The sequence below is a fragment of the Macaca nemestrina genome, chromosome 1, assembly GCF_043159975.1.
Source record: "Macaca nemestrina isolate mMacNem1 chromosome 1, mMacNem.hap1, whole genome shotgun sequence".
NCBI classification, from domain to species: domain Eukaryota; kingdom Metazoa; phylum Chordata; class Mammalia; order Primates; family Cercopithecidae; genus Macaca; species Macaca nemestrina.
In genome coordinates this window covers 19,726,900-19,752,954 of record NC_092125.1, presented here as the reverse complement: position 1 = coordinate 19,752,954, position 26,055 = coordinate 19,726,900, and the positions used below count along the sequence as shown (strand labels likewise).

The 26,055-nt window shown below is 41.1% G+C and overlaps 1 protein-coding gene across 2 annotated transcripts in view; it reads right to left on the bottom strand.

The window, feature by feature from the left end:
- The window catches only part of LOC105499143 (nucleoporin 133), a 70,396-nt gene that overhangs the window by 13,708 nt on the left and 30,633 nt on the right, over window positions 1-26,055 (bottom strand). For both annotated transcript variants that reach the window (XM_071074572.1, XM_071074573.1), the window contains exons 13-21: window positions 25,323-25,486; window positions 23,685-23,779; window positions 17,365-17,589; window positions 13,402-13,524; window positions 12,182-12,281; window positions 11,378-11,629; window positions 10,304-10,437; window positions 7,509-7,667; window positions 4,612-4,747 (exon numbers count right to left, since the gene is read on the bottom strand). In XM_071074572.1, coding sequence (XP_070930673.1) covers window positions 4,612-4,747; window positions 7,509-7,667; window positions 10,304-10,437; window positions 11,378-11,629; window positions 12,182-12,281; window positions 13,402-13,524; window positions 17,365-17,589; window positions 23,685-23,779; window positions 25,323-25,486 — 1,388 coding nt within the window. The remainder of the gene's footprint in view (window positions 1-4,611; window positions 4,748-7,508; window positions 7,668-10,303; window positions 10,438-11,377; window positions 11,630-12,181; window positions 12,282-13,401; window positions 13,525-17,364; window positions 17,590-23,684; window positions 23,780-25,322; window positions 25,487-26,055) is intronic.

Genomic DNA, 26,055 nt, shown 5'->3' with positions numbered 1-26,055 from the left:
GTTTGTTTGTTTTTGGTATTTCTAGGCTACACGGTTATACATGGTGTATATCTATGAGTGTTTTCATGTTGTTGAAAATCTCTGAAATATATTGATTGAAAATAATCTGCATGTAAGTGGACCCATGCAGTTCAAACCCATGTTGTTCAAGGGTTAACTGCAGTTTCATTCACAAATGGAAATGATATAAAAGCTACCATGAGTCTATCAAGAAAAACAAGACCTGGAAGAATATACAGCACATATCCTAGGTAGCAAGGGTTATCTCCACTGGAAGAGGTAACGGGCTTCTGTTTGCCATAAACTCCCCAGGTTGCAGCCCATGACCTGGCTCTACCCCAGGGAATGTGCCGAGTTGCAGGAAAGGGTGAGAACTGCTAGGTAGCCTCATAATAGGTAGCATTCACAGCAAAACAGTGACCAAAGCACAGATACTTTCATTCAAATACTGGCAGCATTTCCCATGATCCTGGTTTTGGAAAAATTAAATGGAACATTTTTGTCCATTTCTATACCTAGAAAAACAGACTGGGAGGATACCTACAAAACAGTACCAGTGGTTATCTCTGCGGAGGTGGGACTATACATGACTTATTTTTCCTGTTGTATTTTTTTCTATAATTTACACATTTTCCATGAGGAATTATTTAATTACAAGAGTTATTTTTAAAAAGCCTATCCCCTCCGATTAGATATACTGTGCTAACAGTCCGTAGAATCACTGAGACCTGCAAATGTTCCCATTGTGTTAAGAAGTAAAAGCTAAGAAGTGATCAAATGCAAAGCAGGGAGAAAGAAGAAACAGGAAAGCCCTGTGGTAAAATACTTTGATTAACATGATCTATCTCTGGTGGCCAGGCTAAAATATGGCTTCCCCTCTCAGACTATCAGCCAGTCCTATAGAATATAAACACACGTTTTTTAGAAGAGACACTACTAGTGCAAAAAATAAAAAGATTGAAGGAAGATTATCCCAAACAGTGAAAAATAATTTTAATAATAAAAGGGGCTAATATCTAGAATTTACTGAGTACTTAATGTATGTAAGCCATTTTTCTCAAGACAGTGTCCTCAATCCTTACAACTACCCTTGTTATAGATGAACAAACTCAGATGAAGGAGCATAAATCAACTATGCAAGGTCACAAAGCTAGTAAGTTCTGGAGAAAATATTTGAAATCCCAATTCTTTCTACTATATCCACTCCCTCAAAAGGAAAAAAATGACAGCAGTAAAATTTAAACCCAGATCTTAGGCTGGACTCTGTGGATAAGTCACATAACCAGATATCCATATCTGCATATACTTGATCCAAACCACATAGCTGAGATTCCCCACTCCAATTTTTATTTTGAAAAATTCCAGGCTGGGTGTGGTGGCTCACGTCTATAATCCCAGCACTTTGGGAGGGCGAGGTGGACACACTGCTTGAGCTCAGAAATTTGAGACCAGCCTGGGTACACATGGTGAAATCCCATCTCTACAAAAAAATACAAAAATTAGCTGGGCATGGAGTATGCACCTGTAGTCCCAGCTACTGGGGAAGCTGAAGCAAGAGCATCACCTGAGCCCAGGAGTTCAAGGCTGCAGTGAGCCATGATTGTGCCACTGTGCTCCAGCCTGGGCAACAGAGTGAGACCCTGTCTCAAAGAAAATAAATAAATAAATAAATAAATAAAACAGAAAAAGTCCAAATCTACAGAAAAAAAAATTTTAAATGCCAATGTGCACTTTATATCCTCCAGCTAGAGTCATCTGTTGCTAACACTCTGTCCCTTTTGTGAACTATGTATATAGGTAATTTTTTTTTTAAGCATATGAAGGTTGCAGACATCATGACATTTCCTTTCTAAATACTCAGCATCGTCTCCTAAAAACAAGGACATTCAACCACAATATGATTATCAGACTTACAGAATTTAACATCAACTCAGTTATATCACCTAATATTAAGTATGTTCAAACTTTCCCACTTGTTTCCACAACATTCACCATAACTGTTATGGTTATTCTGAGGGTGATTCAGGATCGAGAATCTCACCCTGTATTTGCTTATGTGTCATGGCTCTTAGGTTCCTTTCATCTAAAAGAGCCTCTGTCTTTGTCTTTCATTTCATATTGGTAAAATTTTTGAAGAGTCTAGGGCAACTGTATTATACAATGTCCCACCAGCAGGTTATGTCTGATTGCTCTTGTGTGATTAGAATCATGGTGAACATTTTGGCAAGAACAGGACACAGGTGATGGTAGTACACTGCTTCAGAAGTACACAATGTGGGTTTGTTTTGTGGTTGATGACAGGGTCTATCAGATCTGTCTACTGATACTCCAAAAACACGGGAATATCTTGTTCCCCTAGCCCCTAAACTCAATGGTCTCAGTACCCTTTGGTGACAGTTATTCACTGTGGTTGTAATAGTGACTTCTGCCATTCTTTCCACAATTATTAGTTGGCATTCTCCTGTAAAGAAGCATTTCACTGACCCTTTCCCTTTTTGAAAATCACTGTAGATTCATGAATTTTCTTCTTTTATAGACTGTGGAATATACCCTTTACTACCTTTCTTTCGATATTAAAATTGTCCCCAGCCGGGCGCGGTGGCTCAAGCCTGTAATGCCAGCACTTTGGGAGGCCGAGACGGGTGGATCACAAGGTCAGGAGATCGAGACCATCCTGGCTAACCCGGTGAAACCCCGTCTCTACTAAAAAATACAAAAAACTAGCCGGGCGAGGTGGCGGGCGCCTGTAGTCCCAGCTACTCGGGAGGCTGAGGCAGGAGAATGGCGTGAACCCGGGAGGCGGAGCTTGCAGTGAGCTGAGATCCGGCCACTGCACTCCAGCCTGGGTGACAGAGCGAGACCCCGTCTCAAAAAAAAAAATAAAATAAAATAAAATAAAATAAAATAAAATAGTCCCCAAACTTGAACAGTGGGAGCTGTTCAAGGCTCTTGTACTCTTTTAGTATCTGTACATTAACCTTGCTTTCTGGCCCAATAAGACTCTCCAAGATTTCTTCAATTAGCCCTCATTTCTTTTACTGGAAAATAGTACTCAGAAACCAAAATACGGAACTAGGTATACTCATGCTACTGGTGTGTCACTGCAAGAGACAAGATGTGTGTGTGTATATATAATAAAATGCATATATATGTGTATTACGTATATATACATACAATTTTATTATATATACACACATTTTGCTATCTATATCTACATTATATATATAATATATATTTTATATTATATATATTTTATATATATATATATATATAGAGAGAGAGAGAGAGAGAGAGACTTACTTTTTTTTCCTGAGGCAGGGTTTTTACTCTGTTGCCCCAGTTGGAGGGCAGTGGCACAATCACATCTCACTGCCACCTCGACCTCCTAGGCCCAAGTGATTCTCTCACCTCAGCCTCCCCGCAGCTGGGACTACAGGCGCACACCACCACACCTGGCTAAGTTTAAATTTTTTGTAGAGACAAGTTCTAAGTTGCCTAGGCTGGTCTCAATCTCCGGGCTCAAGCAATCCTCCCACATCAGCCTCCCAAAGTGCTGGGATTACAGGCGTGAGCCACCACACCCAGCCAATGTATTTTTTTAATTGATGCATAATAATTATACATATTTATGGGGTACAATGTGATGCTTCAATACATGTATACATTGTGTAATGATCACAGGGTAATTAGAATATCCATCACCTCAAACAAGAAAATATATTGTTTTTAAAAATCAGATTCTATCTAGTATTTCCAATGCAAATTCAGTAATACAGAGTTCTTCTTCACTGTCTTTCTCTTTGTATCTCCTTTCTCCTTGGTTCAGAAAATAATACCATCATGCCTCAATATCCGCTGACAACTGGTTCTAGGACCCCTGGGAATACCAAAAAGCTCAAGTCCCTTATATAAAAATGGTAGTTACTTGCACATAACCCACATACATCCTCCCATATACTTTAAATCACCTCTAGATTATAATACCTAATACAAAGTCAATGCGATGTAAATAGCTGTTATACTGTACTGGTTTTTTAAAATTTACACTATTTTGTTTCAATTTTGCATTATTTTTGTTGTTTTAATTTTTTGTTGTTGTAATTTTAACTGCTGTTGAATTATTTTTAATTCTTTTTTTCCCCAAGTATGTTTGATGTTTGGTCAAATCTGCAGATGTGGAATCCAAGAATATGGAGGGTCAACTGTACTACATGTAATAGTTTTCATCTATAATATACACAAAATAGTTCAGAATTATTGCACCTATACCACACTACCTACAACAAACCCACTGTGTAAAGGTCAAGATTGCTTTGTAGTTCTTTTTGACCTTGGAATATGTATCACTAAGGGTACATAATCAGACCTCTCCATTCAAAACCATTTGAATCTATTCTTTAGGAATTCTTATTTAAAATACAAATAACTTTTCTCTAAAAAAATTCCAAGTATATAATTGAGTAACTACACCTGGACATTAACTAAATGCATTCCTCTTAGAGACAGGTCCTGTTTCTAACAGACAGATCCTGCTAACTGATGACAGGAATACATCATGAGTTAATTGATGGCATGACCAATCTGTAAATCTTTCTGTTTAAATTCTTTCACCTTCAATTTTTTCTTGCAGTATATCCTCTGGAAAGTCTGAAGCTAATGCAGCCAATTTACTCAAGCCAAGAAGGGTTTTCTTCTTTGCAAAGTAACGCGTTTCCATATTTGCCAAACCCAGAAGTGTTGCATGAGCCTACAATAAAATATGCAAACCATTGTAAGATACTGAGTACCAATTCAAGCTGAAACAAAGGTAAGTAAACCCCAAACTTGTTTTTCTCCCCAAGCCATATCAATGAATGAAAAGTCAACAGTTAGCAAACCTAAAAACTGAGCAGTACCATAACATTGAGAGTAATCACACAGCAAAATATCAACCATCCTCATTAAGCATTGGGAAAAGAGACATGTACAAAACATTTGCTCTAAAACAATTACATATTCACCTGAACATCCTGTCAAGAACAAATTTTAAAATTAATGTGTGTGTTTTTACTCATAATTTGCATATTTATTACAACAATATGCTCATTGCAAAAAGGCCAATGACTGTTACAGACACATCATTAAAATTTTTGTGATTTTAATGTGATGTCAAATCATGATGGACTACTTTTTTTTTTTTTTTTTTTTGAAAGACAGCCTCACTCTGTCACCCAGGCTGGAGTACAGGGGTGTAGTCTCAGCTCACTCAACCTCCACCTCCGGTTCAAGTGATTCTCCTGCCTCAGGCTCCTGAGTAGCTGGGATTACAGGCATGTGCCTCCATGCCTGGCTGATTTTTGTTTTAGTAGAGACGGGGTTTCACCATGTTGGCCAGGCTGGTCTCAAACTCCTGAGCTCAAGCGATCCACCCACCTTGGCCCCTCAAAGTGCTGGGATTACAGGCATGAGCCACCACACCCAGCCTGGACTGCATATTTTCATTGAGATATTAGACGTAATGGCAATATCATCACAAATTAAGAACGTTTTATGCAAATTATGTGAGAGAATAGGAGTACACATTCTAAATAATCCATAATAAATGCTTTAAAATTTAAAAAAATTATTGTATACTGACGAATTATAATTGTATATATTTATGGATACAAATTAATGTTATATGTATGTGATGTGGAATGATTAAATCAAGTGAATTAACATGCCCATCACCTCAAATACCTATTATTATGGTGAGAACATTTCAAATTTGTTCTCTTGGAAATTCTAAAATGTACAATACACTATTATTAACTTTAGCCACCATACTGTGCAATGTATTTAAAAAATCTTCCTGGCTGGGTGCAGTGGCCCATGCCTATCATCCCAGCACTTTGGGAGGCTGAGGTGGGTGGATCGCTTGAGCCCAGGAATTCGAGACCAGCCTGGGCAACACAGTGAGACCCTGTCTCTAAAAAACAAAAACAAAAATAATCTTCTTCCTCCTAACTGAAACTTGTACCCTTTGACCAACTTCTCTGGCCCTTTTGCCCATTTTTAAATTGGGTTATTTGTTTCCTTGCAATTGAGCCGAGTTCCTTATATACGTATATATGGATATGTGTATGTGTGTGTATATAAAATCCCTTCACCCTTCTGACAACCACCATTCTTCTGCTTCCATGAGTTCAACTGTTTTGGATTCCAGATATGAGTGAGATCATGTGGTATTTGCCTTTCTGTGTCTGGCTTATTTGGTTTAGTGTAATGTCCTCCAGCTTCATCAATGTTGTTGCAAATGAGAGAATGTCCTTCTTTCTTAAGGCTATTACTGCTTTGTGTATTCTACATACATCTTCTTTATCATTTACACTGATTGATGGACACTTAGGTAGATTCCATAACTTGCCTATTGTGAAAATGCTGCAATGAACATGGGAGTGCAGGTATCTCTTCAACATACTGACTTCAACTCCTCTGGATATATACTCACAAGTGGGATTGCCAGATCATATGGTATTTCTTTTTTTTTTTTTTTTTTTTTGAGGCGGAGTCTCGCTCTGTCGCCCAGGCTGGAGTGCAGTGGCCGGATCTCAGCTCACTGCAAGCTCCGCCTCCCAGGTTCACGCCATTCTCCTGCCTCAGCCTCCCGAGTAGCTGGGACTACAGGCGCCCACCACCTCGCCTGGCTAGATTTTTGTATTTTTTTAGTAGAGACGGGGTTTCACCGTGTTAGCCAGGATGGTCTCGATCTCCTGACCTCGTGATCCACCCGTCTCGGCCTCCCAAAGTGCTGGGATTACAGGCTTGAGCCACCGCGCCCGGCCTCATATGGTATTTCTAAGTTTAACTTTTTCAGGAACCCTCATACAGTTTCCCATAATGGTTGTACTTACATTCCCACCAAGAGTGCATCAGAGTTCCCTTTTCTCCGTGTCTTCTCCAGCACTTGTTACCTTCACCTTTTTGATAATAGCCATTTGAACAAATGTAAGGTGATGTCTCATTGTGGTATAAATTTGCATTTTCCTAATGATAAGTGATGCAGAACATTTTTTTCACACATCTGCTGGTCATCTGCATGTCTTCTTTTGAGAAATGTCTATTCAGGTCTTTTGCCATTCATTCATTCATTCATTCGAGACAAGGCCTCACTCTGTTGCCCAGGCTGGAGTGCAATGGTGCAATCTCAGCTCACTGCAGCCTCGACCTCCAGAGCTCAAGTGATCCTCCTGCCTCAGCCTCCCAAGTAGCTGACACTATAGGTGTGCATCACCACACCTGGCTAATGTTTTTGTATTTATATTTCCTAGGCCGGTCTTGAACTCCTGCACTCAAGAGATCCACCTGCCTCAGCCTCCCAAAGTACTGGGATTACAGGTATAAGCCACCATGCCCAGCTCCTATATATATTTTGGATAGTAACCCCTTCTCAGGTGTATGACAGTAAACAGTATTTTAATTACTAAAAACAAAACTAATTAAAACTACCTAAATTGCACACATCTGCTCCATATAAAAATCCTTCTTACCTTTTCTAATTCTTGGCTATTAATTTCATGTAACCAGCTGAGATGTTCATGAGCTTGCAAAAAATTCGCCAACTGTCCATGCTGAGAAACGGGCTGAGATAATAATTTGCCTCGCTTTCCTTTCTCCAGATACCAACGGAAGAGAAAGTCTGAAAAATTCTACAAATAACAGAACATATAATTTATTCATAATAGTTTTAAAAAATACATTTCTGATAACAAAACATAACTTTGTTCTAAAGGCCTCCAAAACAGAAAACCTGTTCTAAACAATGATTTCCTATATTGTAGGATCACTTAATTCAATCATCTCATTTGACAAATGTGTACATTCACATTCAGAAAGGGCACCTCGCTCAAGATCACTGACAAGATTAATGGCAGACTCTAGATTGCGTTGGCCAATATGGTAGCAACTTAAATCAAAAATTAGATTGAAATTTAAAATTCAGTTCCTCAGGTACATTAGCCACATTTCAAGTGCTCAGTAGCCCCATTTGGCCAGTGGCTCCCATTTGGACAGCAAATATCAACAGCTCCATTATCACAGAAAGTTCTGTGGGACAGCATTGAGACTGTAACATTCCAGAATTATGTGCCAGCTGGCCACATGGGCTGGCACGATACATCAGAATCTAGAAAGGCCCAAATGCCCAGCCAGTTTTCCTCACTGGCTGTTTGTGGAGTGCTGGGGTGGTGTGGAGGCTGAGCTGGAGAGGAAGACCAAGACGTCCTACAGTCTCACAGTGTTTAAGAGATACTTCCCCTAAAGCAGGGATCCTGCCATGAAAGACTTCTGAAACCAGAAATGAAATGAATATTACAAAAGCTGAGACTGAGTCCTGGGCCACCTCTATTCTTAATGGACTGAGTAATCTTCCTCTCCTCTAAATTGCCTAACACAGAAAAAGAAAAATCCACTAGGGAACAAATAACATCGATTTCCATACTATGGAGTTTTAAAAATATACAATGTCTAAAATACAATTTAAAAATTGCCAGATATAAACAGAAAAATATGATTCAAGCAACATAAAAGCAGGCAACAGAAACAGACTCAAAGATGATCAGAGTAAGCACAAAAGGACTTTAAAATAACATTTAAACATGTTAAAGAAAATATAAGAAAAAATGCAAAAATGCATCAAAATGTCAAAAGAGAAAGAAAATCCATAAAAATAATTTTAAAATCATGATCAGTGCAAAAAATATTTATTTAGCAATGTTTTGAAATACTAAGTAAGTTCATGTACAACGACTTTTTTTTTTTTTTTTGAGACGGAGTCTTTGCTCTGTTGCCCAGCCTGGAGTGCAGTGACACAATCTCGGCTCACTGCAACCTCCTCCTCCTGGGTTCAAGTGATTCTCCTGCCTCAACCTCCAGCCACGAAATCCTGACCTTAGGTGATCCACCCACCTCGGCCTCCCAAAGTGCTGGGATTACAGGCATGAGCCACCGCACCCAGCCCAACTGATCGTTAATCAAGTCAGTCATACCCAGTCAATGAAATTCTATAATGCTATTAAAAATGCTGCTATAGAATATTTAATAACATGAACAAATGTTTGCAATGTATCAAGTGAAAAAAGCAATTGACAAAACATGTTTGTCTATAATACATAGAGTGGAAAGACTGAAAATATAAACCAAATGTTTAAAAGGTTCTCTCTGGGTGGTGGCATTTTGAGTGATTTTTATCTTTCCTGTTTATAGTGGTTTTCTAAATTTTATACAGTGTCACTTTTACAGTAATAAAAAAATAAGCTTTTCATAGTAATCAACTGACTAGACTGGCTTTAAGAAACAACTTTAAATTCACTTCAGATAGTGTCACAATGGAAACTTTTTTTTTTTTTAAAAGATAGGGTCTTGCTCTGTCACCTAGCTATAGTGTAGTGGCACAATCGTGGCTCACTGCCTTGACCTCCTGGGCTCAAATGATCCTCCCACCTTAGCCTCCTGAATAGGTGTGGCCATGGGCGTGTGCTGGCATGTTTCAAAAAAAAAATTTTTTTTTTGGTAAAGGCAGAGTCTCACTATGTTGCCCAGGCTGGCCTCAAACTCCTGGCCTCAAGTGATCCTACCGCCTTGGCCTTTCAAAGTGCTGGGATTACAGCATAAGCCACTGAGGCTGGCTGGGAACTTTGTTTTTTAAACAGGAAGCATAATATCCCTCAAGGAAAATGAGAATGTTAGGTGTATGTAAAGCTAAGCTCTCTTAAAGTAGTGTTCTATGCTCCCGAATATCTTCTATCCAATTTTTAAGAACTTTATCAACATTCATATACCTAAGTACTTTTATAATAACTAGAAAATATATAAACAGAAATGAAAGTTATAACATATTTTCCAAAGGTCAAAGAATCTTTCAGTAATATTTATATATAAAGAATTGTGTGGCCAGGCGATGGTTCAAGCCTGTTATCCTAGCATTTCGGGAGGCTGAAGCAGGAGGATCGCTTGAGCCCAGGAGTTTGAGACCAGCCTGGGCAACATAGTGAGACTTTGTCTCTACTGAAAAATAAACAAAATTAGCCAGGCGTGGTAGCGAGCTCCTGTGGTCCCATCAACTGGAAGGCGGGAGGTGTGGGACAGGGTGAGGTGGGAGAAGTGATTGGACCCAGGAGGTTGAGGCTGTCGTGAGCTGTGATCTCGCTACTGCACAAAATTTACAAAGAAACACAACATACGAATTAGTATTTTCTCATCAAAGTTAACTACAAAAAGATCGTATCATATTCCAAAAGCCCTGATTACTAAAGGACTCAGTGGCCACACACCCAACACTCATCACCTGATCAGCAAACTGGGTCATGTAGCGCTGCAGTCGGCTCTGGTTGTCAGTCTGCTCACACATTTGTACCAAGATATCAAAGTCACAGTATTTCTCTGCTAGAGAAGCAGCCCACAGGTACTGGCCTAGTGTAACTGTGGGAATGAGAACAGATGGGAAAAAATCCTGTTAACAAAACTTAAAATCTGTAATAAAAAATATGACTTGAAATGTTATCTTTATTCCTATTATAAATCAAGAATCATTAATGGAATGGAAACCTTCCCACTTACTGGCAATTAGTTTCACAATTCACATCAATTCCTTAAAGCTGCAAATTCAGGCCAGGTGTGGTGGCTCACACCTGCAATCCCAGCACTTTGGGAGGGTGAGGTGGATAGATCACCTGAGGCCAGGAGTTCAAGTCCTGCCAGGCCAACATAGTGAAACCCCGTCCCTACCAAAAATACAAAATTAGCCAGGTGTGGTGGCACACACCTGTAATCCCAGCTACTTGGGAGGCTGAGGCAGGAGAATTGCTTGAACCCAGGAGGCAGAGGCTGTAGTGAGTTGAGATTATACCACTGCACTACAGCCTGGGCGAGAGAGTGATACTCTGCCTTGACAAAAAAAAGATGCAAATTCAGACCCTTGTTTCATCACTGCCTCCCCAAAACGCTATTCCCTTCCTTCGTGTAAGAGTAAAGCAAACTCTTCCCAATCCTAGCCTGGAGTATAATGTGTCCTTGGCTGAAGAGCCATACTATTTATCTGTCCCCCTCAAGCAGCCCTCATTAGGCTGTACTTTGCAATCCAGTTACTCATGTAAAGGTCTGTGATGCTAAGCTCTTTAAGGGTAGTCTCCACATACTGTTTATGTATTCATTAATCATCTTCAGTATCATCTATGGTACTTATACCTAGATAGTACTGGAAAAAAAGTTGAATAAATGAGAACAGAAAGCTGCGCATATTTGCTTTAAGTTCTTTATTACAGTTGGATTAACATGACTACACTGAATATATTGCATTAACTATTTGATCCTTTCATCCATTCAGCAAATTTAAAACTCTTGCCAAGTATCATGAACTTACGAAGAGGAGATAAGAGATCTGATCTTTTCTGTAGGTATTCCATCTCCAGATTGTCATATCTTTCCCGATTACTGGATTTATCCACCGACTTAAGCTGAGAAACATAACCATCCAGGAAGCAATCGATCAGGGCTACCAGTTGCTCGGTCACGATGTTTCGGAGGTTGCTGTCTGCCTGTGGATAAACCACCTTCAGGACAATCTCATGCTGGCGTATTATTACCGTTCGGATGCCCCCAGGACCACTCGTTGCTGTGAAATTACACAAAATAATATGGTTAAGTAAGGGTTCTAGTGACGGCTAAAGGAAAGACTAATTGCATAAAAATTATGCCTCTTCATCACTGCTGGAAAATTAAATCAAACAGGGATTCAGGTGATACCTGTCAATGCCCTGCTTGAACCCCATCTTCTCTAAAGAGATTTCTTCAGCAAAGCCAGGTAAACATGATTCTTCTTCCATCTAAATTCCTTTAATGCAACTCCACTACTCCACTTACTTTCTTGTATTAAATCAACACAAAATATAGTTCATACCTCTGAGGGCAGGACCTGCTTCTATGAATAACTATTTGAACTAAAACCTAGTAAATGCAAAAGTACCAGTTAAATACATACATTATAGAGAGATCAATAAATAAGAGCAAGGGAAGAATAAAGTGATTTTGACAAGAGCTGCTCATTTTGGAGATGGCACTTTTTCATTTCAGTTACAAACCTACACTAGGGGAATAACACAACTTCTAAAAATGATGGGTCATTAGAAATGTATTTTGAACAACCGTTAATAAATCAGTATATTACCCGTCCATGGAACATATTCAGGTTCTTTTTCTAGTGATTCTTCTCTTCTATACAAAGAGTTTCTATTTTGGCGATAATGACTAGCAGCCTGCAGCATATCCTGGAAAAAAAATTAATGTGTTATCACACGCAAAAGGTGATGGATCACAGTATTTCTGAAGATAATTTAAGACATCAAAGTAAATTAGTAAGAAAAAATACTCAGGGGCCAGAAATGTTGGCTCACACCTGTAATCCCAGTGCTTTCGGAGGCTGAGGTAGGAGGACTGCTCCTAGCCTGACAACATAGTGAGAGCCCCTCTCTACAAAAAAATTTTAAAAATTACCTGGGCATTGTGGTGTGCACCTGCAGTCCCAGCTACTTGGGAGACTGAGGCAGAAGGATTGCTGGAGCCCAGGACGTGGAGGCTACAGTGAGCTATAATCAAGCCACTGCAAACCCAGCCTGGGCAATGGAGTGAGACCATGTCTCAAAAAAAAATTAAAAAATGAAAAAAAATAAAAATAAAAAAGAAAAGAAAATAAGAGAAAAAAGTCAGCACAGATCTGCATGATTACTTTTTGGTTCTTTCTGCTTCTTGTTTTACTCCGTAATTTAACTTCAAGTTTTGGCAAACAATAGTTACCAAAGTAGGAAAATCATTACTATAAGTCCACTAGCTAAAATTAAATGCAACACTTTAGTCAACAGTAAAAGTAGCAAGGTTTTGAGTAATTAAAAAAATAGAAATGAGAAATATTTAGACAGTTACATTAATAATACGTTTGCAATCAGGCATGGTGTCTCAGGTATGTAATCCCAACACTCTTGGGGGCTGAGGCAGGAGGAACTTGTGAGCCCAAGAGTTCAAGGTTACAGTGAGCTATGATGGTGCCACTGCACTCCAGCTTGGGTGACAGTGAGACCTTCTCTCCGAAAAAAAACCAACTAAAAAAACTGCAAAGATACAAACACATCTTCCCAAATGAAAGGTTTACTATTCTACCAAATAGAAACTCAGGATTATAGGAATTTATTAATAGGCACCAGGTTAACACTCAAAATATTCACTAGCTGATTAATAATAAGATGACTGACATTTTTCTAACTTTTTTGGGATTAACAAATGTCTACAACCTTATAAATTATTGGCAATACAGAGTAGGAATATGGAAACCACTTCCTTGTCTATCTATGCTCTGGGCTTTGAAATGCTGAAACCTTTACTATATTTTTGTACCTTGAGAATATTGTTCACATTGATCACCACTTCAGCCCATTCAACGGCATCCATAGGTGTATCCCTCAAGACTTGCTCCTCATGCTCCAGTAAGCACTCACAGATGGTATCTACTTGGGACACCTGAGAGAATACACAGAAGTCAATGACTTCAACAAAAATTATGGTGATGGGTAACAACTACCCAGTGAGTTTTACTCATTAAGCCATATCCTCAGACCTATAGATGGAAGAAAATTTATTGACAGTTGATGGTAAAAATAAATTCAAAAATCAAGAAAAGTCAGATCTCCTAACTTTTAAAAGAGTGCCCAAGTAAGTCTTATAAACAGGCAAATTCTGGATTGTTACCAAGTAGATTTTTTTCTTTAAATAACATTATTTATTATAGCTACTCTGCTCCAGGCACCTTTAAATGGCACTAGGTTACAGATGACGTCACTTTACAATGTCATACCCCAAACTAATGCACTACTAGACTAAAATAATGACCTCAAAACATGAACTTGCTAATTTCTTTCTTTGAGGAATTCCCCTTCTTCAGACATAACAGAAATGTTTGCAGAATAGAAGTAAGCAACATAAGAGAATAATGAACTAAATACATAACTTCTAACTCTTCCTTTGTCATTAATTAATACATGGAGGTAACAATGCAAAAATACCATCAGGCACTGAAACTCCTGTTTCAAGTTCAAGTCTGCATTTGAGCTTGCCCCCGTTATTAGAGTTAGCATAGCAATGGACAGAGATAAGAGGAAAGAAAAATCAGATCAGCTGCCCTCAAGGACCTCACAAACTGGCTGAAGGAACAAGACACACAGTCACAGATAAAACATGACCCAAACAAAATCCCTCCCTTTTGCAAACCTTGTTCTTCCTTTTGCATTTCTGATGTTAGCCAAAGGCATTCTAACAGCCCAGGCAAGAAATCTTCAGCATATTTAATTTGTAAGATTAAGCATAAGAATATTTTACATTGTTAACATGAAAAACACAATGAAAGCCTATATAATGGACAGGCGCGGTGGCTCACGCCCGCAATCCCAGCACTTTGGAGGTGGGAAGATAACGAGGTCAAGAGATCAAGACCATCCTGGCAAACACGGTGAAACCCTGTCTCCACTAAAAATGCAAAAATTAGCTGGGCGTGGTGGCACACACCTGGAGTCCCAGCTACTTGAGAGGCTGAGGCAGGAGAATTGCTTGAACCAAGGCGGAGGTTGCAGTGAGCAGAGATTGTGCTGCTGCACTCCAGCCTGGTGACAGAACGAGACTCTGTCTCCAAAAAAAAAAAAAAAAAAAAAAAAAAGGAAAGCATAAAAGACAGAAAATAAAAGTGCATAAAATGCCAAAACACTTGTTAAATTATCTTATCATGTATATATTCAGTGATTTCAAATATTGCTCATATGCCGTGTCAACATAGTCTGTTTCTTAAGCAGTAAGCTCTGCTTTTCCAGAGCTCTGGGAGGTACAAGGCCTTCCCAAACTGGAGACAGAGGCAAAGTGGAGAGTGCACCCTCAGGCAGGCTCTGTATTGTTTTACTTTCTATCAGGGCTGCCAAGTCAAAATATTTTTCTATATGGCCCACCAATCAGAGATTGATTTTAGTTAACCAGCTCATCCCAAAACACAAATACTCCTTAGAAAGGTACTTTGTCACCCCCAAGGGAAAGGACAGGTAAAAAGAAAAACTACTATATGTACATAGCTATTATATTCTCTTTTCATGATGATTATGACAGGGGAGAAAACCTTTAGAACTACACCCCAGAGAAGCTGAAGACCAATGAACATCATGAGAAATGAAGATAAATAGTGACGTGAACAGTCCTAAACATTACCATTTTTCATATGGAACATTCTTTTGAGGAGCCAATCACACTTTTAGTTTTGCTGTATCATAGTCCTAAAATACTATTCTATATTATGTATCCAACTGATAATTTCCAGACCCTTCTCTAATAATTCAGCTAACTGAAACATGTACATACACTGCATTGACAATTACACTTTGCCCTTTGATACAAATGCAGAATAATAAACCAGGCTCTTGCTCAGTTCTTACAAGCAGTCTGTCATTAATTTTTAAAAATTCATTGCCTTATCATATAAAACTATGTATGAATAAACACCAAAAAGGACACAAAAAAGACAACAATTTGATTTGTTAGATCATGAAACTTGAGGTGATTTGTTTTTCTTTCAGATTTCTGGCATACTGTCTAGATTAAAAACAAAACATAACAAAGCACTTTTCCTTCCATTCCCTAGGAACTAACACAAACGTATAAAAACAAAGAATTCACACTAAACGCATTTATGGAATCAACAGAAGACTGAACTTAGGTTACAGTACATCAAACATTAAGAAAAAGAGACCTGTTGGCATAATGTGTTACATGCTAGAATACAGTTAGGCTATAGGAGGAAGGAAGCAAAATCTGGGACACCAAATAGAGTTTGAAGCTCCTCAAATGCATAAGGAATTCCAAATTTCACTGAGCTGAGGGAAGAGTTGGCACTGTTTCTAAAACTAGATCATTCTGCAGTCTCAGTTAAGACAATAGGTCTAAGTCCTAATGTCACACCTTTAAAGGGAGACAGCGAATTCTACCCTGCTGCCTCAATAGGCTGTGACGCTTCACAAAACCGTGAGGACTGTGCCACTATTTCCACAATGTCCAGCTGTCACTGGCTGACCAGCATCTTAACCATTTCTGTCTTTGAAGTTTGTAGCAGACTTTACTTTTTCTCTGAAAATAAATCTGATTTTACAAGTAAGGTGTAGCAACAGGATCCTAGGAGGTAGCTGAGGAGTTCAGTGAAGGGACTGTTTGCAAAGGTGTGGACAAGATTAAGGGGTCCAAAAGGGGATGGGGCAGCACCCTAGGATGAGGCATTATCAACCTCCGGCCTGAAGAGGCAAGAGGAGGGGCAGCTACTGGAAACAAGAGAAAGCAGTTGGACAGGAGGCATGGTCCCTGACAGAGGGGCACAGCCAATGTAAAGTGGGCACAGGCAAGGAAGAAAGCTGGGGGAATAACTACTACAACTTCCGGCCTTCTGGCAGGGCCTCCCATTCATCTGACCTGGCAGAAGTGGGAGGGCAAGGGAGCCCACTCAGGAAGGCTACTTGGCTGTGGCACAGTCAAGGGTAGATCTGCCTGGTCAACAGGGTGAAACAGGGTCTCTACTAAAAATACAAAAATTAGCTGGGTGTGGTGGCACAGGCCTGTAGTCCCAGCTACTTGAGAGGCTGAGGCAGGAGAATTGCTTGAAGCCGGGAGGCACAGGTTGCAGTGAGCCGACATTGCACCATTGCACTCCAGCCTGGCAACAGAGCGAGACTCAGTCTCAAAAAAAAAAAAAAAACAGTAGATCGAGAGACAAAGTAAGGAGAAGAACAGGATGGACGCAGTGGCTCACGCCTGTAATCCCATTACTTTGGGAGGCTGAAGGGGTGGATCACCTGAGGTCAGAGTTCAATATCAGCCTGACCAACATGGCAAAACCCCACCTCTACTAAAAATATGAAAATTAGCCAGGCGTGGTGGCTGGCACCTGTAATCCCAGCTACTCAGAAGGCTGAGGTAGGAGAATCGCTGGAACCCGGGAGGTGGAGGTACCTGGGCAACCGAGTGAGACTCTATCTCAAAAAAAAAAAAAAAAAAAAAAGGGAAGATCAGCACCCAAAGCAAATAGGTACTTGGAGATAGTTACTAACGGGAAAAAAAGTCAACAGGGAGCACTTCTCAGTCAACTTTGCAAGCTCTTCTTTGTAGGTAACTGGTAAATGATACTTCTGAGTGATACTTTAGCCAGAAAATCTGGGGTCCAATTGAACATTTCAGTGAGATCTTTTGTGATTTAACTTGTCCTCACCCTCTTTCCTGCCTAGGGCATGATCACTAAATGGCACAGTTCTACAAAGCCACATGAAAGAGGACTCATCATACCTCCCTGAAAAAGACATCTGCAGGAGTCAGGTTGGATGGGATTTCATACTCCCTCTTGTTCAAAGCAATCAATATGGCCGTGTTGACGAGATCAGAAAGCCGGGAGTGGTGGTTCTTGAGAACAATGGTGGCTGACAGCTTTTCGGCATGCTCACAGAGCAACAATCGAGTGGCCATCGGTGTCCCTCTAACTGGAAAACTGCCTAGACGTCCAAATAAGCCAACCTTGCAAAAAGGCAAACATATATTCTTAGAAAGCAATATGGTAACATGCAAAATACCATAGCTGTATTTTCCCCAGAAGCACCCTGGGCAGTCACTGGCCCCAGCTCTCCCCCAGCAAGTCCCTCCAGCTGTCTCTTGTTTTAGCTGTTTCTAACACACAGACACACTTCAGCCAGGCCAGTAACACCCACAAGGAAGTGCAGACATTCCTGTTCTAAGAGCAGGGTCACTCCAGGGCTTCTGTCCACTACTATTGTCTCTACATATCATGTTTCCCAAATTATTGTTTATGGTTATCAAAACAGTCACACTGCTCTTTTCGCCTTTTTTGAGACAGGGTTTTGCTCTGTTGCCCAGGCTGGAGTGCAATGGTACAATCACAATCACAGGTCACCCTAACCTTGAACCCTCAACTCAAGCCGTCTTCCACCACAGCCTCCCAAGCAGCACACCACCACAACAGGATAATTTTTACATTTTATTTTTGTAGAGATGGGGGTCTCTGCAAGGCTGATCTTGAACTCCTGGCCACAAGTGAGCCTCCTGGCTCGGCCTCTCAAAGCACTGGAATTACAGGTGTGAACCACTGCACCTAGCCTCACATTGCCCTTTGCTAGCTGTATCAGTTAACTCCCCTAGATTCCAGACTTTCGGGAATCAGAAACTCAGCAACCTCCACCTTCAAGGATTGATTCCATACCCCTAACGCTGCCGGGAGGGTGAAGACGTCTTTAACCCTTTGCATCTCCTACTGAGTTGCGTGGTGCCCATCTGTGCTGTGTTATGATCTTCTAGGGGTTTTCCTAAGCTTTCTCACTGCATACGACGTTACAATAACCTGAACTCGGAAGAAGCCAAAAGACAGGCATAAATAATGAATATTTTTCACATTTTAAGTATAATTCTCTTTTGTTAATAAGTGATCTGATTTTCTTATCCTTCATTTTCTGCATGCTCTTGTAGTATTTACATGCTAGGAGATATCTTTTTTATAATACAAAAGGGGTCACACTATATATATTGTTCTGTACCTTGTTTTATTTGATAGTATCGTATTTTTTATAACACATTTAGATATTCTTCTTTATTTTTAATGACTGTGGAATACTTCACTGAATCCTAATGTATTCAACCTGTTCACCTTATTATTTTAAAATAAAAGTTACATGGTCTTTCCTGACTTGAATTTACTTCCTGGTTCCCTCAAAAATATTTTATGTGTAGTTGGCCAGGCGTGGTGGCTCACAACTGTAATCCCAGTACTTTGGGAGGCCAAGGCAGGCAGATCACGAGTTCAGGACATCGAGACCGTCCTGGCTGACACAGTGAAAATAAAAATACTCGGGAGGCTGAGGTAGGAGTCTCTACTAAAAATAAAAAAAATTAGCCAGGCGTGGTGGCGGGTACCTGTTGTCCCATCTACTCTGGAAGCTGAGGCAGGAGAATGGCATGAACCCAGGAGACGGAGCTTGCAGTGAGCAGAGACTGCACCACCGCACTCCAGCCTGGGTGACAGAGAAGACTCCATCTCAAAAAAAAAAAAAAAAATTTTAGGTGTAGTTTTCACGCAAGGTTATCCCAATTGCCTGCTCTACTTTGCTTTGATTGTGGCACTGACAGGGAAGCAACAGTTCTAGATTAAAACTACTCTAGGCCGGGCGCGGTGGCTCACGCCTGTAATCCCAGCACTTTGGGAGGCCGAGGCGGGCGGATCACAAGGTCAGGAGATCGAGACCATCCTGGCTAACACTGTGAAACCCCGTCTCTACTAAAAATGCAAAAAATTAGCCGGGCGAGGCGGCGGGCGCCTGTAGTCCCAGCTACTCGGGAGGCTGAGGCAGGAGAATGGCGTGAACCCGGGAGGCGGAGCTTGCAGTGAGCCGAGATCACGCCACTGCACTCCAGCCTGGGCGACTAAGCGAGACTCTGTCTCAAAAAATAAAAAAAAATAAAAAAATAAAAATAAAAATAAAACTACTCTAGGCCAGGCACAGTGGCTCACACCTGTAATCCCAGCACTTGGTGGGAGGCAGAAGCAGGCCATCACCTGGGTAATGTGGTAAAACCTTGTCTCTACAGAAAATACAAAAATTAGCTGACTTCGTGGCACATGCCTGTAGTCACAGCTACTTGGGAGGCTGAGATGGGAAGATCAGCTAAGCCCAGGCAGGCTGTAGCTACAGTGAGCTATGATCATGCCACTGCACTCTAGCCTGGATGACAAGAGTGAGACCCTGTCTCAAAAAAATTTAAAAACTAAAAAAAAAAAAAAAAAAAAAATTCATTCTAGTCACACAGTGAATATGATCTGATTACCTCCCTGCTTCTGTATTGTATGGAGATACAATGTATGAACACAGAGGCTTCCCTTAACATCAGAAAACTAGAGGCGAGGGTACTGTTCTGAGGCACTGGTGTTACTTCCACTCCCTTCAGAATGAGGATATGGCCCCGCAGATGCCAAGTTTGGCTCAAGGAGAAAAGGAATACTTCTCTATATTCAGAAGTATTCCCTAGGGCTGGGTGCAGTGGCTCAGGCTTACAATCCCATCACTTTAGGAAGCCTAGGCAAGAGGATCACTTGAGGCCAGAAATTTGAGACAAGCCTGGGCAACATTATGAGACCCTGTTTCTACAGAAAATAAAAAAATTAGCCAGGCGTGGTAGTGAGTGCCTGTGGTCCCAGCTATTGGGGAGGCAGAAGTGGGAAGATTGCTTGAGCCCAGGTGGTTGAGTCTGCAATGAGCTGCGATAGTGCCACTGCACTCCACCTTGGGCAATAGAGACCCTGTATCCAAAAAAAACTTTCCTTAGAAGTATCTAGTTATGCTTTTTCCTGATTATTATTATTTATTTTTATTTTTTTGAGATGGAATCTTGCTCTGTCGCCCAGGCTGGAGTGCGGTGGTGCGATCTCGGCTCACTGCAACCTCTGCCTCCTGCGTTCACGCCATTCTCCCGCCTCAGCCTCCCAATTAGCTGGGAATACAGGCGCCCACCATCACGCCTGGCTAACTTTTTTTTTTAATGTTTTTAGTAGAGACGGAGTTTCACCATGTTAGCCAGGATGGTCTGACCTTGCGATCTGCTCGCCTCAGCCTCCTAAAGTGCTGGGATTACAGGTGTGAGCCACAGCACCCGGCTTTCCTGATTATTAACATAAATTCTTCCCGATTAGTAAAATGAGCTCTAAATAGTAAAGGAAATAGAAACATAAAAGGCATGGCTGGAATGGGGTTTTCAGAACTAGCTACAGATTGCCTTGGGACAGATACTGCTACCAGCAGCCGTGGGTCTTTGTCAGGGTTCTCTGGAACCCAGGAAGGCTGAGCCATGAGTGCTCACGCCCTCATGGCTTTTGGGCCTCTGATACATCCATGCTCTCAGTGTGCCAAATCAGGTCAGGGCAAGTTCCTCCCGGCCCAATATGCACATCCTCTTCCAATGAGAATGACTCTGCCACTCTTCCCATCAAGAGGTATAATCACACTGGGCACAGTGGCTCACACCTGTAATCTCACACTTTGGAAGGGAGAGGCAGGCAGATCACTTGAGCTTAGGAGTTCGAGACCAGCCTGAGCCACATGGCAAAACCCCTTCTCTACAAAAAATACAAAAATTTAGGCCGGGCGCGGTGGCTCAAGCCTGTAATCCCAGCACTTTGGGAGGCCGAGACGGGCGGATCACGAGGTCAGGAGATCGAGACCATCCTGGCTAACACCGTGAAACCCCGTCTCTACTAAAAATACAAAAAACTAGCCGGGCGAGGTGGCGGGCGCCTGTAGTCCCAGCTACTCCGGAGGCTGAGGCAGGAGAATGGCGTAAACCCGGGAGGCGGAGCTTGCAGTGAGCTGAGATCCGGCCACTGCACTCCAGCCCGGGCTACAGAGCAAGACTCCGTCTCAAAAAAAAAAAAAAAAAAAAAATACAAAAATTTAGCCAGGTTCAGCACCATGCGCCTGTAGTCCCAGCTACTGGGGAGGCTGAGGCAGGAGAATCACTTGAGCCCAGGAGGCAAAGGTTGCAGTGAGCTGAGATTACACCACTGCGCTCCAGCCTGGGCGGTGGTAGTGAAACCCTGTCACACACATACAAAAAAAGAGGTATAATCAATTATTTAATCTTTCATCCCAGCTGAGCTTGTGACTTGCTTTGACCAATGTCACTTTACTGTAAGTAACATTATGTGACATCTGAGATGAGCCCTTAAGAAGCTTACAGCTTCTATGTTCATCCACTGAGACCACAGGAAGCCAGTCCAGCTCGGAGCAGGATGAGCAACTAAATGGAGGAGAACTACAGAGCCTTTGCTGACAGAACCAACTGTCAGAAAGCGGGAAGAGGCAGGCAGACTCTCCAGCTCAGTGCATCCTAAATGGAGTTCGAGTGATTCCAGGTGAAACCAACAGAAGAACTGCCTGACTAACCCACAGAATTGTGTTAAGCCACCGTGTTTTGGGGTGGTTTATAAGGCAGTAATAGTTAACTGATACACCTGGCTAATTAAATGACCATATCGGGAGAAAATGTGTTTTTTCCTCATTAATCCATATCCCACCTAAAATACCAACAAAAAAAGAGAGAGACTAAATGAATGATTAGTTTCCTTGCCAAGACGATACAAGAGTAGACAGGAGACAAACCATGCACAAAATTGAAAAAGAATGTGGGATTAGGAACAATCAGTCATTTCTGAAATTATCTAGTGCTGCACTGTCCATTAAGGTAGCCACTGCCCATGGTGGCTGTTTAAATAAGTTAAAATTCAGTTCAGTTGCTAGTCACATTTCAACTGTTCAGGTTACACGTGGCCAGCAGCTGTCCCACTAGACGTCACACTAGGAGAACATTCCTATGATCACAGAAAGCACTGGATTGGACAGCACTCACTAGAATCTCCTTAACATAAAAAATTAGCCAGGTGTAGTAGTGAGTAGGCACTACTGAGTTTGAAAAACAATCACGGAAGAGACTGGTAGCTCATGCCTGTAAACCTCAGCACCTTGGGAGGCTGAAGTGCAGGGATTGCTTAAGCCCAGGAGTTCCAGACCAGCCTGGGCAACGTAGTAAGAAAGACTCTGTCTCTATAAAAATTTTTAAAAAAAATAAAAAAATAGCCGGGCGCGGTGGCTCAAGCCTGTAATCCCAGCACTTTGGGAGGCCGAGACGGGTGGATCACGAGGTCAGGAGATCGAGACCATCCTGGCTAACACGGTGAAACCCCGTCTCTACTAAAAAATACAAAAAACTAGCCGGGCGATGTGGCGGACGCCTGTAGTCCCAGCTACTCGGGAGGCTGAGGCAGGAGAATGGCGTGAACCCGGGAGGCGGAGCTTGCAGTGAGCTGAGATCTGGCCACTGCACTCCAGCCTGGGTGACAGAGCGAGACTCCGTCTCAAAAAAAAAAAAAATAAAATAAATAAATAAAATAAAAATAAAAAATAAAAAATTATATGGGCATGGTGGCACAAACCTGCAGTCCCAGCTACCCAGGAGGCTCTGAGGACTGCTCGAGCCTAGGAGGTCAAGGCTGCAGTGAGCCAAGACTGTGCCACTACACTCCAGACTGGGCGACAGAGTGCCCTGTCTCAAAAAATAAACAAAATCCAAAACAGGTTGAAATTCATTCATTTGGCTATGTAATATGTCTGCAAGTCACTTTTAATGATGAGACAAGAATGGGTGAATTTATGTAACAATTCTGTCCAGTAGCAAAAACATTTTCTAATTAAGGCACAATATATATGAGGATAATCTTTACACAAAAAAGAAAAGGAATACTTTAAATGAGGATTTGATTCTAATGGCACCTCAAAACTAAAAGTCGTATGTAAAAATCTGTCAAATACAAAATCAACTCATGAAAACTTTTTCCACAAATGCACACAGGAAATCCGAATGAAGTCCTGCAAATTATACCTGGATTAACAGGCTTGTACCTAGCCCAGGAATTATGGACTTTTAAATTAGCACAGAAAATGGAAAACACTAGTCATGCCCCAACCAATGAAACACCTCAAAATAGAGAGAAGGGACTTCCTACTGTGTTGGAGAGACTGACAAAGGCAGAGCAGACGGACACCGCGGGCTCTTACTTGATGAATGAAGTCCATAAGGAAAGAGTGAGCTTTCATTTTGTCTTCCAGCTGGTGAAGGATAATCAGTGACGTATTGCTGAACCCAGGTGCTTCTGTTAAAACATAGTGATAAAACTTAAACATAGAACATAGTGGTTTTACAACTATGCTATTTTAATATTAGTGGCCAACTGCTATTAAAATACAAAGCTAAGGCTAGGCGTGGTGGCTCACGCCTGTAATCCCAGCACTTTGGAAGGCTGAGGCAGGCAGATCACGAAGTCAAGAGATCAAGACCATCCTGGCAAACATGGTGAAACCCCGTCTCTACTAAAAATGCAAAAATTAGCTGAGCATGGTGGCATGCGCCTGTAGTCCCAGCTAACTCAGGAGACTGAGGCAGGAGAATCGCTTGAACCCAGGAGGCAGAAGTTGCAGTGAGCCTAGATTGCGCCACTGCACTCCAGCCTGGCGAAACAGCAAGACTCTGTCTCAAAAAAGAAAAGGAAAAAAAAAAGAAGTTAAGAAAGTCTATACAAAAGAAAATTATCGACCTCATAATACAATTATTTATAACATTACTCAGGAGTTTTAAACATTTAGGAGAAAATTCTGGAGGTTGGATATAATTCATACTGTATTTATTCAAAAGGCAAAATATGTTTAGTTTAATCATTTATAACAATTTAAGCTTGACAGCACCAACAAAAACAGTCAAAGAAAGGAGATGAACTCTGATGTTTCCTTCCTAAATCTCTAATGCAGCTTAGTGAACTTGCTAAGAAGTAGGATAATTAGGGAGATAAACATGTTTGAGACAGTTCCCTGGCACTGGGGACCCCAGAGTTCCCCTCAAGTTGCTGAAGTGGAAGTGTAAGAGGGGCAGTCACCTGGGATAGGCAGCAAGACATGTCTCGCCTACTTCTACATATTGACATTTGATCACTGCTGCTCTTAGGGGAATGGACCATTTCTATTAGTCAAATATACTGATTATGCCAAAATTATTTAATTTGGGAGTAAGTAGGCTGGGCATGTTGGCTCACACCTGTAATCCCAGCACTTTGGGAGGTCAAAGTGGGTGGACCGCCTGAGGTCAGGACTTCGAGACCAGCCCAGGCAACATGGTGAAATCACAACTCTACTAAAAATACAAAAATCAGCCAGGCGTGGTGGTGCACACCTGTAATCTCAGTTACTCGGGAAGCTGAGGTGAGATGATCACTTGAACCCAGGAGGTGGAGGTTGCAGTCTGGGCGACAGAGTAAGGGAGACTCTGTCTCAAAAAAACAAAACAAAACAAAACAAAAACAAAAACAAAAACAAACTGGGGGGCAGGTAAGTGCCAACTGTCTACCTATGCTACCAATTTTGTTTTCAAAATAAAAGCCAGGAAAGCTAAGTAAAGCTAATTAATCTGCCTCAGATAGAACAATTAGGATTTGCCCCAATGTTCCTTTAGTTTCTTATTCTGTTATTTAGACCTGTTCTGAGCCTTTTTCAAAACATACTATAAGGAAAGTTACAATATTTTAAAAAATATTGAATTAGTATTAAATTGTTTGAGAAGCTAAAAAACACGCTTTAAGAGATGCCTCTAATAAAGAAACCAGAGTATGTTCAAAACACACCATTCCATAATTGAAACGTTCTTACCCTCAGGGACAGACTCAGCCCACCGTGGGTCAGACGCTGGGTAGTCATCCATCAGGTCGACACTGATTTGGGTAACTGCCCTGTCTAGTTCAGAATCAGAATCCAAATCAGAGTGAGAGGAAAAGAGCTCATCAACCACCATTTGAGCATGACCTAAATCTTTTCTGAAATAAAATCAGAAACCACAAGTATTAAGGAAGGCAAAATATTTTCAAAAGTCACCAAGAAAAAAAATTAATTGTGGAGTACTATTCAGCCAAAAAAAAGAATGAGATCCTGTCATTTGCAACAGTATGGATGGAACTGGAGGACATGTTAAGTGAAATAAGTCAGGCACAGAAAGGCATGTAACCAACTTTACATGCTCTTACTCGTGGGAGCTAAAAACTAAAACAACTGAACTCATGGAGATAGACAGCAGAGTGATGGTTACCAGAGGGTAGGAAGGGTAGGAAGGTTAGGAAGAGTAGTGGCAGTGGTGGGGAGTGGAAATGGCTAATGGGTAAAACAATATAGACAGAATGAAGAAGAGCTAGTATCTGACAGCACAACAGGCTGACTACAGTCAACAATTTATTGTACTGTAACTAAGAGCATAATTAGAATGTTCATAACACACAAAAAAGATGAATGCTTGAGGTGATGGATATCCCATTTACCCTGATGTGATTATTACACATTGTATGCCCGCATGAAAATATCTCAGGTACGCCACAAACATATATATCTACTA